At 44.8% G+C, this 15,116-nt stretch overlaps 1 protein-coding gene across 1 annotated transcript; it reads right to left on the bottom strand.

Annotated features, from left to right (window-relative positions):
* Nucleotides 1–780: 780 nt before the first annotated feature.
* On the bottom strand, nt 781–14,490 carry LOC117034577 (zinc finger protein 543). The gene is made up of 4 exons (XM_033127688.1): nt 14,165–14,490; nt 11,872–11,998; nt 8,210–8,305; nt 781–5,888 (listed from the first exon to the last, which is right to left on the bottom strand). The coding sequence occupies exons 1-4, from the start codon at nt 14,195–14,197 to the stop codon at nt 4,048–4,050; spliced, it is 2,097 nt and encodes a 698-aa protein (XP_032983579.1). The 5' UTR covers nt 14,198–14,490; the 3' UTR covers nt 781–4,047.
* Between the last annotated feature and the right edge of the window lie 626 nt (nt 14,491–15,116).

Below are 15,116 nucleotides of genomic sequence, written 5' to 3'. Positions count from 1 at the left end.
TACTGAGCTCAACTCACTGTTGACAATCCCTAAGGTGTGTTGTCCTTTGCATCAGGTTCAAATATTGCTCCTTACCATTAGGAAACTATCAACACAAAATAGTCTCCACTCACACCCAATATATCAGGGACATAACGAAAGGACATACTGAAGGTCCTGAAGAAATCATCGCCAACAAAGATTTCAACAGTGTTTTTCAAGAAAAAGCATGGAATAAGATTATACGTGGCCAAAAACGAAAAATGTAATAGAAAACTAACCCACAGAAAATGAATGTTAAAGGTTACATTTACGGTCAAAGGAAAGTGACCAGGTGAAAGGTCTGCAGCAATACCTTTTTTCCCTGAAATTAAGACCTAACTGGAAAATAAGCCCTAGCATGATTTTTTAGGATGACATCCCCTGAACATAAGCCCTAATGTATCTTTTGGAGCAAAAATTAATATAAGACCCAGTCTTATTTTCAGGGAAACACAGTAGAAGGAATAAAGATCCAAAAGGATGTATCTGTGGTAATACAGTTATTCATTATCTGTATAAAACATAAACAGTATCTCATTGCTGAATACAATGATAGAATTACCATGCAATCCTTAATATCCCTCATATTGTGCAAGAGGAAGGTGAAGGTATTAACTCTATGCTCATTTATGTTGAGGACAAGTGTTATAATTTTAGCTTAAACTTTAATAGGAGTATATACACTCCCAACTAAAAGCAAAGTGTAGAATATAAACAATCTATACAAATTTTTAAAGGAAAGTACAAGACACAGAACTGAAACAAAGATAAGCACAAAACAGAAAGATGCATTTAAACCCAAATATACCAAGTAACATATGAAAGGAATATGGAATAAGTGTTTGAATTAGTAGTCAGTAACTTTGGTGGGTTGAAAAATATCCAGCAATATTCTGTTTACAGTGACACTAAGAAATAATACAGAAATAGATGGAATAACACCAATACTATAAAATCTCATCCAGAAAAGAAGAAAAGGAGGAACACTTCCCAGTTCATTTTTGGAGGTCAGTATTATTCAGACACCAACACCACTACAAAAAAATTAGACTATGGACCAATATGCACATGATTTTAGACACAAAATTCCCCAACAAAATAAAAAACAATATCACACAATCACATCAATTGAAGGAGAGAAGTATTTTCCCCCCTTCATTCGCCTCCCCTCCCCACTCCAGTTTAAACCATTGTTTCTCAGTCTAGTTGTGTAGGACACAACTCCCTGGCCCATGCTGGTATTATGAGCCTTGCGCTCCTCCCAAGGGAGACAGTCGGTTGCCGGTTGCCAGTTGGCCACTCATGGCAGCACACGGTAGCCTGTGGCAGGAAATAAGCAGCCCACGGCTGCTCACAGCAGCCCAGCTCCAGGGAGAGCTGTTGTTCACAATCTAAGCTGTAGAGGGTGCAGCTCACTGGCCCATGTGGGAATGGAACCGCTGACTTCAGTGTTAGGAGCACGGCACTCCAACCACCTGAGCCACCAGGCCAGCTGGAGAAAAGTATCTAACAAAATTCAACATCCATTCATAACGAAAGCTCTTAGCAAATTAGGAGGGAAACATTCTAAACTAAAGAACATGTGTAATAAAAGCCCACAGCTATCATCTTATTTAATGGTCAACACTGAATTCTTTCTCCCTTAACATTAAGAACAAGGCAAGTTCTTAATGTCCTCTTTCATCACTTCCATTAAACACTGTACTGGAAGTTCTAGCTGGTATGATAAAGACAGGATAAAGAAATGAAAGGGTTACAGATTAGGAAGAAGAAATAAGATGTCCGCTATTTGCTGGTTAACATTATTGTTTATGAAGAAAATTCCAAGGAATCTACAAAACAAAAAAATGCTGCTAGAACTAATAAATGAATTCGGCAAGACCGTAAGATACAAGTTCAACATACAAAAATCATATTTCAATATAACAGTAATGATCATGTGCAAACTGAAATGAAAAACTCAACACTGCATACAATGACTCAAAAAAAAGTGCCTAGATAAAAATCTAACAAAATATATTCAGGGTCTATAAGCTAAAAATTACAAAACACTAGCGAAATAAATCAACAAGGATCTAGATAAATGGAGAGGCATACCATGTCCATGGACTGGAAGAGTCAATATAATAAAGATTCCAAACCTCACCAAAATGACCCACAGATTAATTTCTACCAAAATCCCAGCAAGATGTTTTGTAAATATAGATAAGCACATGATAAAAATGTATATGGAAAGCCAAAGGAAAAAAATTGATATGGAAATCTAAATCAATTTTTTAAAAGGATATGGAGGAACCATTTTACCCAATTTTAAGACTTAGTAATAACTACAGTAATCAAGATAGTGTGGTACTGGCAGAAGTTAAGACACAGCAATCAATGGGATAATACAGAGAACTCAGAAATAGACCAGCATGAATGCCCAACTGATTTTTTACTAAGGAGTAAACGCAATTCAATGGAGGTAGGATAGTCTTTTCAACAAATGGTGCTAGAAGAGAACATCCTTAGGCAGAAACACAAGAAAGAAATTTAATGTAAACCTCACATGGCAATAAAAAATTAAGATGAACCAGAAATGTAAAAGATAAAACTATAAAACTTTGAGAAAACACAGGAGAAAATATTCCAGACCTAGAGCTTTCTGAAGACTTCTTCGACATGACATGAAAAGGATGAAGGTTTTCACAATAATGCCATGGATAAATACAACGAAAATGGCTTGGCCTACAATTCCAAAACTACACATGTGCTCACTTAAAAGGCCCTAAGGAGGGTTCCAAGTGAATACGTGATTATTTTGATATCTTTCTGTACAGTATATTTCTTAACATGAGGTAATACTATCACATATAGCTCAAAAAAAATACCAATGAAGGAATTCCAAAATACCCTGATAAAAGATACTAGTCATTAGTCTTTATATCGAGACAGCTTATGGTGACAGCAGTGGCACTCACACATACCTACATGTATACATGTCCATTGCACCTGTTAAAATTCTAGTTAATTTGACAGTGAACCTTCACAATCTTTTGTAAAGTTAAAAATGAGATGCTTTCTCTATGTGTTTTTCTGACTTTATTATTATCCTTTATTTAACTTAAACATGTTTTATTTTATTTTCACTCTTATTCAACCCCTATAAAATTGTTGAGGTGGAAGCGTCTCTAAGGAGGATTGAAGAAGCTCAGAAACCACAATCAGAGGTAAGAATTAGGTTTTATCTGGAAAGGTTGCACAGCCACTATCATCCTCACCTCACAGAAAAATAGAGAAAAACAAACAAACAAGTGAGTGGATAAAGACAAAGTATGAGTTTTTTGGATGGTTGAAGACACATTAAAAAAATCATGATTTTCAAAATTCAAAGTCTTAAGTGTGCAGTAAAATGGACCCATTCATAGACATATAAAAGCAGTTCATCACTCAGGCCTTCATATTTCTCACAGACTTATGCTGCTCACAGGTAGAGACAATGTTGTAGAACACAGGCTTTCTTTCAACTGATGTTTTCAGACATACCCACAACTAACTCTCCCAATGCTGGACAGAAGTGAAGGTATATAAAAGACAAAGGGACAAGACCCTCTGATCTCTGAAACAATACTTCCCTTTCCCCAAATAAACTAAGGATGGGATGACAAATTGCCATAAACTTGTATGGAAGAAGCTGTGCTTGCATTTGTCTTCCCTCTTCTATGTCTCCTCTCCTTTGTTTAAATTTCCCTGAGAATAATTTTGCAGTATAAACTAAGGAGGAAGATGTGGCTGAAGGTTTTGCTAAATGCATGATAAACATTGGATCACTTTCCTGTATGAATTCTACGATGTTGAATGAAATCCTAGGCTGAGTCAATTTCTAACGTGACTTGTTAGATGACAACTGATATACTGCAATAGGAGGTTTTCTCACAGAGAAGAAAATTGTGGAATTGCTCTTTGGTATGAATGAGTAAATGTTACTTCTAGCAAAACATTTTCCTCAGTGTTTACATTCAAAAAGTCTTTCCCCAAAAGGAGTTCTTAGAGGTTGACTGAAGTCTGCCCATTTGTGAAGGGTCTTCCCACTTCTGTTACACTGACAGGGTTTCTCCCAGAATGCATCCTTTGATGCTGACTCAGGGATGAGCTGCGACTAAAGGCCTTTCCACACTCAATGCACTCATAGGGCTTCTCTCCAGTGTGGATGACGGTGTGTCGAATGAGGCTTGTGCTCCAGCAAAAGGATTTCCCACACTCCATGCACTCATAGGGCTTCTCTCCACTGTGAATCCGCTGGTGCCTTGTGAGGCCTGACCTGCGGTTGAAGGCCTTCCCACACTCACTGCACTCATAGGGCTTCTCTCCAGCATGGATGCTGATGTGTCGAATGAGGTCTTTCCTAGTGCTGAAGGCTTTCTCACATTCTTTGCACTCAAAAGGTTTTTCTCCAATGTGGGCCCTTTTATGCAAGATAAAAGTGTAGCAGTAGGTGAAGGCCTTTCCACATTCAGTGCACACATAAGGCTTCTCTCCCGTGTGGATAATGGCATGTCGAATGAGGTTTGCCCTCTGGCAAAAGGCTTTGCCGCACTCCATGCATTCATAGGGCTTCTCTCCGCTATGAATACGCTGGTGCCTTGTGAGGTATGACCTGCGGTTGAAGGCCTTCCCACACTCACTGCACTCAAAGGGCTTCTCTTCAGTGTGGATGCTGAAATGTCGAATGAGGTCTGACCGATTGCTAAAGGCTTTCCCACATTCTTTGCATTCGTAGGGTTTTTCTCCAGTGTGGGCCCTTTTATGCAAGATAAAAGTGGAGCAGTGGGTGAAGGCCTTTCCACACTCACTGCACACATAAGGTTTCTCCCCAGTGTGACTCCGCTGGTGCTGCTTGAGGTGTGACCTGCGGTAGAAGGCCTTACCACACTCAAGGCACTTATACGGCTTCTCTCCAGTGTGGATAACGTAGTGCTGAATGAGGTCTGTGCTGTCACAAAAGGCTTTTCCACATTCCTTGCATTCAAAGGGTCTCACTCCGCTATGAATTTGTTGGTGCCATGTGAGGTGTGACCTGCGGTTGAAGGCCTTCCCACACTCGACACACACAAAGGGTTTCTCTCCCGTGTGGATGATGTAGTGTCGAAGGAAACCAGTCTTATCACGGAATGCTTTCCCACATTCTTTGCACACAAAGGGTTTTTCTCCAGTGTGGCTTCTGTTATGCAGGACCAGATTAGAACGGTGGGTGAAGGCCTTTCCACACTCACTGCACACATAGGGCTTCTTCCCAGTGTGGATCCGCTGGTGCCTCGTGAGGTGTGATCTGCGGTTGAAGGCCTTCCCACAATCGAGGCACTCATAGGGCTTGTCCCCCGTGTGGATCATGTGGTGCTGCAGGAGGTGTGTGCTCTTGCTAAAGGTTTTCCCACACTCTGTGCACTCATAGGACTTCACTCCAGAGTGAATGTGCTTATGTCGAACCAGGAAGCATTTCTTGTTAAACACTTTCCCACATTCCTCACATTTATAGGGCTGTTTCCCTTCATGAATTAAGGGACCTCTCATCAGTCTGCATGAGTCTTGTTCACATAGAATGTCTCCTGGAGAGACTGGTTCCTGGACAATCCTGGAGTGCAAACCATCATCTCTCCCTAAACCATCACATTCAGAACTCAGTTTTCCAGGGAGCTTCTCCCTTGGGGAGTCTGTTCCTGGTCTCAAATGTCCTTCCTGAACTTCTGACAGCCCATCCTGACCCTTGCCTTGCCCCACATGGGCATCCCCAGAGGCTGGCTGAGTCCGTCTTTCCTGGAGTAAGAAATCCTCAGACAAGGCCAGGTGGGAAGGGGGAGGCTGTGTGGTCTCGGGTTTTGTGCTATCACCTGAAGAGAACACACACACACACAATGGCTTATTAGTGATGACAACACAGAAAAAACAGGATCACCATTTCAGTGAGAGCAAGAAGATGAAGATAGTGGCCCTGTACCAGCTGTGTTCAATCTCTGAAACCCAGGTTTGCTGTTTATTTTTTTGGTTCTTAGACTCTTGAAACCTTTAGAGGGGAGACACAGAAGGAAAGGATGGATGGGGGACAAAGTGTCTGGAGAGTAAAGTCGGGTACAGCATAATGACACTGAGTTTGCTCAAAGCAAGAATATCTCAAGGTGCTACAAGGGGCCAGCGAAGGGGAACCTAATGCAGCCTAGATGGGAAGCAGTAAGGTCATGGTCTCTGGCCACAAAAACTGTAGGCCCAAGTTCAAGAAGAACTGAATATTAGCTTTGTGGCACCTGGCAAGGGACTCAAATTCTGTAAGCCTTCATTTTCTTCTCTAAATAATAAAGCTAAAAATAGTGCCTGCCTTATATAATGCATATACAGAGGGTGCCAAAAAATGTATACACATTTTAAGAAAGGAAAAAATTGTATTAAAATTGTAAAACTTAATATACACCAATAACAAAAGATGAATATAAGTCAAGTCACATTGGACTTATGCAATTACAAGAGGTGCTCAAAGTCGTTACCATCAGCGTAATTTTAATACAGGTTTTTCCTGTACCCGAACAACACAGCTCAAATTCTGCCTGCACAAAGTCAGCTGACAAATTCCTTAGCTGTTCCTGTCTCAATTTCCTTATCTGCAAAATGGAGAGACTCCATTTCTGCCTCACAGGCTGTCATGAGGGTTAAGTGAGAAGATGTCTGTAAAGCGCTTTGCACTGTGCCGGGCACAGCAGGAGCATTTGGTAAACTGTGGGCCATTACCCAAACCATTGTGATCACTGCCACATTTGAAAATTTGGAGCAAAGCACTGACCGTAGAAGCAGCAGTTCACTGCTGTTATTGGAACAAAGGGACTTCCCCACAAGGCCTCAAAGGGCAAAGGGAACTATGTTTCCATGAGCTGACAAGGACAGGGAGGGATGGACATGCACATGTGAACAGTGGGGATGGGAAAGAGTGCAGACACTGCGAGTCTGGTAGTTTCTACTGACGCTCAACATAAGCTACCCCACGACCTATACACATACCGGAACAGGTTAACAAAAACCAGTGCTTACATACACCAAGACACAGCAAGAGCATTTCCTGCAGTGTTAAGTTAAAAATAACAGAAATGCCCATCAAGACAGGAATGGATAAATGAATGGCAGTTTTCGGTGACATAACATTGTACTGAAATTGATCAAAGTCCAACCACGTCCAACCACACAAAAAGAATTGTTAAGGCAGATATGACAAATAGCAGAATGTGGGGCTCAACAGTCAAAACTGATCTATGCTGACAGGCTAAATAGGGGGACCTAGAGAAGGGGCTACTGAGGGCATGGACCTTGATGAGGTACCGGAGATAGTCTATATATCGGCCCAGGTGGTGGGTACAAGGGTTTATACATATGTAAAAATTCATCAAGCTGACCTCTTAAGATTTTGCACAATACAGGATGATTTGTATTCAAAAAGTGCAAGAAATGATAGTAAGTGGTAGGTATGGAACACAAGTGTAGACATCTCTTTGAAGAATGACAAAGCTTCTCTAAGATCGATTGGACAGGGAAAGGAGTCAATGCCAGTGTGAAGCCATTAGAGAGGCATTGGCACTTTTTATTTACTTTCCCCAAGCACAAGGCCCTGAGAGTATTTTATGCTGAGTAGAGAACAGATAAAGTTACTGAAGAGGCAGAAAAGAAGAAGCAGGTTTCCGGAGAAGGTGTGATCTAGATACTGGTGCAGGAATCGGCCGTCGTTGGAGGCAAGACCTCCCCTAGGGAGGTGAGAAGGGAAGACACACACACGAGAGATGCAGAGGAATGTGTAAGGGTGAGGACCAAGCCACGCAGGAAGAAGACTATTTTTGCCATGAAACTCTGCTGAGACATCAGTGGCACGACAAGGTCACACGCAACTTCCTCAGGGCCACAAGGCTGCTGTGTGTCACAGCTAGCTTTTAAACCCAGGCAGCCAGAACCTAGAACGCAAATGTACCTAACACCCCACAACTCCCCACCAGGAGCAGGGAAGAGTGTGATAGGGCTGGAAGGAGCGGGAGAGAGAACCACAGATTAAAAGCCTCCATGGATCCCAACCTTACAGAGGCCACAAGAAAATTCCCACAAATTCCAGAGGCAGAGGCAGTGGTTAACTCGTTGTCGGCAAGGGGCCGTGACCCCGACCTGGCCAGCTGTTGGCACCCACCTGGGCAGAAACTTGGGGAGAGGCCTCTCTTTGATGTCTGTAACTCCGGGCTATGCTCCAGTGGGTAGATCAGTTCTGATTTGGGCAAGGGACAGCCTGTTCATGGAAAAAGAAAGAAGACATAGGGATTTTGGTGACAAGAAAGAAAACCTCTCAGTCTAGGCTGGAACTTCAACCTTGGAACAAAGCTGCTCCCATTCATGCAAACAAAATGCTGTGACCTGGAAACCAATGGCGAAAACACCATCATTGGGCCCCAGACTGTCGACATTAGGGCTGGCTGCATAGACCACACCAGTTCCCTTTGATCTCCATGTGTAGAATCCCAACACAGAGATGCTTTCTCGTTAATCCAAGTCGGGCCTCAAGCTCCCCGGGCATCAGCAACCCTGGGGCTCCTGGTCGCCACCAGACCCATTCAGACAAAACCTGTGGGCGAGGCCTGGGCATCAGTATGTTTTACACAAGCCCCAGGTGATGGTGACACACCTGATAGGTTAAAAAGCCATGGTCTCCATCATCTCACAAATGATAGCCCTGATCATCAGTAGTCTGAGATAGGCAGATGACCCACATGAACCACTCTGAGTAACAAGAGAGCTTATTCCAGGAAGGGCAGAATGACACGCCTGCAGCTCCTGTCGTCCTGGAGCGTGTTGAGACTTCTGTGAGGGACCTAGCCTGAGCATCATGACCAAGGACAGGAAGCGAAGAAACAGATAACTGGGTTAGCACCCACCAACCCAGAAGCCTGCCCACCTCTGAGCTTCGTGTTGGATGAGATGCTGAATTTCCTTTAGGGTGAAGACTGAGCTGGTGTCATGTGTAGCTAAACACATATCAACAAATATGAAGGGAAAAGACCCTGTGGAGAAGTCAACAGCAGAGGAGCCGGGACCACAGAAAACTCACCTGCAGATCCTGCACCAAAGCTCAGGGTTCACCCATCTTCGCAAAGCAAATGTTCACTCACGTCTGCCATGTGCCCCAGCACAGCGACAGGGCAGTGGAAAGGTGACCGAGGCTGTCCTTCAGAACTATCAGAAGTCATTCTCCCTGTGACCTCAGGGCCTTTGCACATGTCTGACTCCCACCTAGCTCTTTCTAGCTAACTCTAACTTTTTGGGTCTCAGCTCGAATATCACTTTCTGAAAAGACTTCACTGAACCGTGGCTCCTGGATCCAGGTGCTTCATTAATCTGCCACGTTGCTATGGAATTTTTAATCCTAATAGTAAGTCAAAAACTAACACTTAGGGGATTTCCCATTTCTAGTTTTGCATATAAGGAGCTTGGGAGATGCCACTCTATCCTAATAAGTGAAAAGCTGCAAAGACTGAACTGCAAAATCAACAACTCTTCTTGGAACAGTGACAGAGGGGAGCACACAGGGCAAACTGCTGCCTGCCCCCAAGACTGCAGAGACAGACAGCGAATACAGGGAGTCATGGCTTTCCAGAGCAGACTCATGAGCAGCAACTGCTATAGGAACCAGTGCCTGGGTAGAAAACCTGAGCAGTAAGAGATGAATTGTTGGAAGCTCAGTGCAGACAACTCCAGGGGGACCCAGTCAGAGAAGGATCCTCACAATATTATGAGATTTACCTCTAGGAGCTCAACTAGATTCCCACAGAAAATTCTAGGAAAACATCCCGTTGGGCTTCTGGCAGGGGGAGGGGAAAAGTTGAAATATTCCAGAGTGCCCTGTTCTTAACAAGGCCCGCCTCCAGGAGAAACTATGGAGTTAACAAAGCCTAACCAAGTAGAGTTTTATCAGAGCCTAAGTGACCTGGGAGAAGGCTGTACAACCGCAAGGGTGAGCCTGCTGTGAACTATGGACTCTGGGTGACTATCATGTCAGTGTAGGCTCTCAACTATAACAAATGTCCCATCTGGGGAAATGTTGATCATGGGGAAGCTTGTGCATGTCATGGCAGGGGGTATATGGGAAATCTCTGTACTTTCCTCTCAATATGGATGTGAACCTAAAACTGCTGTAAAAAGTCTTAAAAAAAAACAAAACAAACTAGTATTAATAGGGTGTAACCACATCCCAGGGACTGCGCCAAGCAATTTAACAGCATCGTTTTATTTTGAATTGAATTAAATTTATGTAGTAATTTAGAAAAGAAATGACATGTTTAAAATATTGAGTCTTCAAAAAGGAACAAGCTTAAGTGTCTTCATTCATTGATCTAAATGTTTTTTTCTTTTTTTCTTTTTTTTTTGGTCCTAAGCAGTGTTCTGTTGTTCTTCCTGTAGGCATGAAAAATTCCATTTTAGGATTTCCTTACGGCATCCACATGAAGTACATGCTCTGAATGAGCACCATTTTATAGATGAAGAAACCAAGGCTCAGGGAGGCAAAATGATTTGTTGAAACCAGGTAAATTAATGGCTGAGCCAAGATGGAAACCAGGGTCTAGTCGTGTCTGGCATCTGGCCTACTTAACTACAAAGCTACACAGCACTATTCCAGAAAAGGCAGAGTCCAAGTGTGAGGACGATGACCAGGACAACGATGGTATCTTTAAGAGTAATGACAGCAGCAGGAGTCACAAATGCTAAACCACACAGCAAGGAATCACCAGGCGTTGTTCTGAGCCATTTACCCTCATAACAGCCTGTGAAGTAGATACTATGTCACCTCACTTTACCTATGAAAGAACTGAGGCATATACGGGTTCAGTAACTTGCCCAGAAATGCACAGCTCATAAGTAGCAGAGTAGGGGCTGGACACCAAGGGTCTGAGACCAGACACTGGTCTTCCAAGTGCTACACTAAGGAGGAAGCTACGAATACCTCAGACAAATGAGCTGTGGTGATGAGAGGACATGAGCAGAATTCAATTCTCAGGAAACAGGGACCAGAGAGGGGCAGACTTGGTGACGCCAGACTTCAGCATTTCACAAACCACTAAAATAAAAAATTGGGAATTCCACACAGTGATCTGGTCAAAATGACACATCTATACAAACATCAAATATCTATTCTTACCAACATTTCACAAAAGAAAGGACTTGTACCATCAAAAACTGCAGAGCTTTTCACAATAAAGATGTGTCTTTTAAATTCAGTGGATTAGCCTTTATGAGGGACTCATTGCAATGGCCCTATTTTCCTTCCTTGCCAATGACAGCATGCTGGGAGAATTGAATGAGTGAAGAGAAACAATATAAACATACAGAAAGAAGTAGAGACAAGGAATGTATTGGCCTCAGAGCGCAAGGGCTGGATGACCACTTTCTTCTGCAAAATAGCTGCGGCAGAAAAATCCACTGTGAAAAGACAATGACACAGGCCACCCCAAAGAGAGAAGCCAGGATGAGAGACCCAGAAGCCAGGGCTAATCATGGTTTTCTGTGTTCTTTTATCTGTCCCTCAAGGAGCCCAGCCAGAATGCGCCTTTGGGTTCTGCAAGACACCCTCACTTTCTCCCAACACATCCTTTGGCTATGACCAAAGGTAAAAAAGTCTGTTTCTTGCCCAACCCTTGCTAAGAGACAGGAGACCAGGTAGGAAGAGGTGAGTACAGAAAAAGACTGAAGCTGTGGGGAGGAGGAAGGGCAGGCTAGAGGCCTTCACAACCAGCAAGCCTGGAGCCAGAGGGTAGAATGAAGGAGGTGGCAGGTCCCCCACATGGCAGAGTGGGGAAGACTTACCCAGAGATACCAGGAGCCTGCAGGTCTCCAGCATCACCTCCTGGTACAGGGTCCTCTGGGTCAGGTCCAGCTGCCCCCACTCCTCCTGGGTGAAAGTCACCGCCACATCCTCAAAGGTCACAGGCATCTGGAAAGTCAAATAGAGGCAGTAGTGTTGGTCCTGTGGCTGCTGGATGGGATCAGAGACCGTCTATCTCGATGGAAAAGGGGCAGACAGCAAACACTTCCTGAGGGCTGAGCTCTGTGTTAGAGCTCTAGAGACAGACACTGCTTGCACTCATCACAGCAGTGCAGGAGACCAGTCCCCTATGTGGGAGCCAATGGAGGACACAAGGTCAGGACCATCCTGTGTGGACTGTGAGGGACAGAATGGTAAAAACTCTCAGATGTCAGAGGAACAGGAAATAATAATGATAATGAAAATAATACCAATAATAATTACAGTACCCGCAACCAAGACTCACTGGTCCTCACTGTGTGCCTACCTGTATTAAAAGTGACTGCAAGTACCCAGTTCTGACGTCATACTGAGATGCGAATCCCAAATCTTAAAATCAACACTTGCCTGCTGTGTGAACTTGGGGACCTCACTTCATTTCTCAGAACCTTGATTTCTGGATGAATACAATAATTCTAACTCAGCAATAACAGTTATAAAGAATTAAAGAAAAAATATTTGTGAAAGAAATCCTGGGGTGACTGATCACAGCCTGTGAAGTCAATACCATCATCATCTTCACATCAGTCAGGGACCTGAGGTTCAGGGGCTCTCCTCGTTCACCCAAAGTTTACATGTCTCATGAGCAGAGGTAGGATTTGAACCCAGGCCCCTCTGGTCTAGGGTCTAATTGCATAACCCTGACATTCCTCCATTAGCAAAGCAAAATCAGAGTTAGTGAAGATGTGAAGTATTTAAAAAAACTTCACGTTTACATTCATTTCAGACACCGCTGAAAATATTTCTGTGGACTTGGGCTGAGGAGCAGACTCATTATCACCCACCTCACAGGAGAGTCACCTGAGGTGGTGGCACCTGCTTGGGAAGTGGCAGGACCAGCTCCCGTTGCTTCTGTGCCTTGGAGACTCCCAGGGAGAATCCACAATGAGCCATCATTTCTTTAACTTACCTCTGTCCTGACAGCACATATCCCTGAGGAAAGAATACTTCAGGACCAGGAAGAAGACCATCAAGGACAATGCAGGCTGTGACCCACAACAGAACAATGTCTGTCCTGGCTGAGTAGGCAGGAACATTCAGCAAATGACCACAGTCTGGCCATCCTAGGACATGTCTCAGCAGACTGAGGGAGGGGCAAGGCAACTCCACAGGTCCTCTGGGGACTCCTTAAAAGCCAATATATCCTCTTTCTGTCCACCTGCTGAAATGCCATGTCTCCAACTCATGCCAAGACCACCTACTGGAAGGTATCCCGCTCGGGGATACCTTTACGTATCAACTGCAGGCCTCCCTATCCACTGCTGGTAGACAAGAGGGTAAAAATAAAGGTTGTGGCAGACATACTGGTTGTTAGTTTCTGCTTCTTAAGAGCTGCAGTGAACTTGGGCAGGTAACTGAACCTCTGAGCCTCAAGTTGTTCTTGTGCAAAACAGAACTCAGCTCTGAGTTGAGGATGTAACCAGGTTATATATTATGCCTGCTTGTCAGCCCACAGCAAGGACTCAATGAAGGTCAGCTATTGTACTTTTTTGTTATTGTTTTCTCTTTGCTCCCACAACATCCTGGACAAATTCAATCAGATACACTTATTTCATTTGGCTAAGTTTCTACACAAAAATGCCAGAAAGATGGGCAAGTAGGGAAGGAGCCGTTGTAGCTGGAACAGCTAGGAAAGGCCTCTCTATATAGGTGACATCTGAGCACAGGCCAGAAGATGAGAGGGAGGCCCTGCGAAGGCATAGGGACAGTACCCCAGGGAAACACTCATGCAAGGACAAAGACTGGGGGATGAACGAGAACATGGAATGGTCAGGTTGATGTTTCTGAAGAGGTGGTACAGGGAAGAACGGAAAGTCAGAGGTCAGCCGGTGGGTGATGGGGTAGGGAACTGCAGGCCATGGTGGCGGCTGGATTCGTAACTGTTGATGGGAGCTTAGGAAGGAAGCATCATTTGTCCTTCACTCACTGACTGAAAACGTGTCATAGACGCGACACAACTGTAAATAAACGACAAGGACAAAGAAAAATGCAGTGCCTTTCTTGACTTCCACCCTGCCCAGGAGCCCTCTCGGAACCAGCAGAGAAGCAGCAATGCCCAAAACATCGTCCACTCACTTGCGCCGGGTCCATCCACGCCGCCGCCATCATGGGACCCTGCGGACAAAGCGGGGCCCGGAGAGGTGGCGACCGAGGCGGCTCCAGAATTCAGCCGACCGCCTCCCGCTCCCTGCCCAGAGCAGGGTAACGTCGCCTGACTGTCGCACTCAGTTTCCTCGAGTGAAAATGCACACGAGGCCTAAAGCGTCGCGTCAGGGTTGCGGGGACCGAGGTCGGGGCCCCGGCTAGCGCTCACGGGGTGCCCCTTCCCTACCCGGGCCGGGGAAACGCGCCCGGAACACCCCTCCAGGCCCCAGCGCACCGGCGGCGCGAGCCGGCACAGTCAGATGACGTACCTCAGCCAGGAGCCAGAAGCCCCGCCCCGCCGGAGCTGGCCGCAGGAAACACCCGTCCTGGGCTGCCATTGGCCCCGCGCACGCGCCTCCTAGCCTCCGGTGTGCGGAACTGTCCATGCCTGGAGACCCTAAACGCCGCCTCAGATCGGCGTCTTCACAACTCAGTGAACAAGAAGCAGAGGGATCGAGCCTCAGGAGGCAAAGGCCTTCGCCCTCGGCGTGGAATCAACGCTGGGATCTTGGTTTCTGCTCTCCGGATCCCTTTACATGGCATGCGGATGAATGAGCAATCTAAATAAACGCCCATAGGAGGGTGCCGGAAGTCCCGCCCTGACATTTTACAGAATGCACAGACCTCAAACCCTTGTGCCTACTTTAACCTGGAGCTACCTCCACAGGATGCACAGACTTCTGAGTAAAACAACTCAAGACCACTGTCAAGGTAAGAATGTCCAAACCTGTAGTGAGGTTTTTTTTTTTTTTTTGGAAGTTTATTTGAGCCAAACAAGATATGCCTGGAGTCAAGATCTAAACAGAATGAGAAAACACTGTCATTTGCAGCTTCTTTAATGCATATGGAATTAAGGAGGGAACGTAAGGAAGATGACATGGAG

The sequence above is a fragment of the Rhinolophus ferrumequinum genome, chromosome 15 (genome assembly GCF_004115265.2).
Source record: "Rhinolophus ferrumequinum isolate MPI-CBG mRhiFer1 chromosome 15, mRhiFer1_v1.p, whole genome shotgun sequence".
NCBI classification, from domain to species: Eukaryota; Metazoa; Chordata; class Mammalia; order Chiroptera; family Rhinolophidae; genus Rhinolophus; species Rhinolophus ferrumequinum.
This window is presented reverse-complemented; position numbering and strand designations above follow the sequence as displayed.

Coding starts and splice junctions, on each gene's coding strand:
- LOC117034577 (XM_033127688.1), bottom strand. CDS start 14,197: ATGATGGCGGCGGCGTGGATGGACCCGGCGCAA. Junction 8,306..11,871: donor CAGGCTCCTGGTATCTCTGG/GTAAGTCTTCCC, acceptor TTCCATGAACAG/GCTGTCCCTTGCCCAAATCA. Junction 5,889..8,209: donor CTCCCCAAGTTTCTGCCCAG/GTGGGTGCCAAC, acceptor TGTTCTCTTCAG/GTGATAGCACAAAACCCGAG.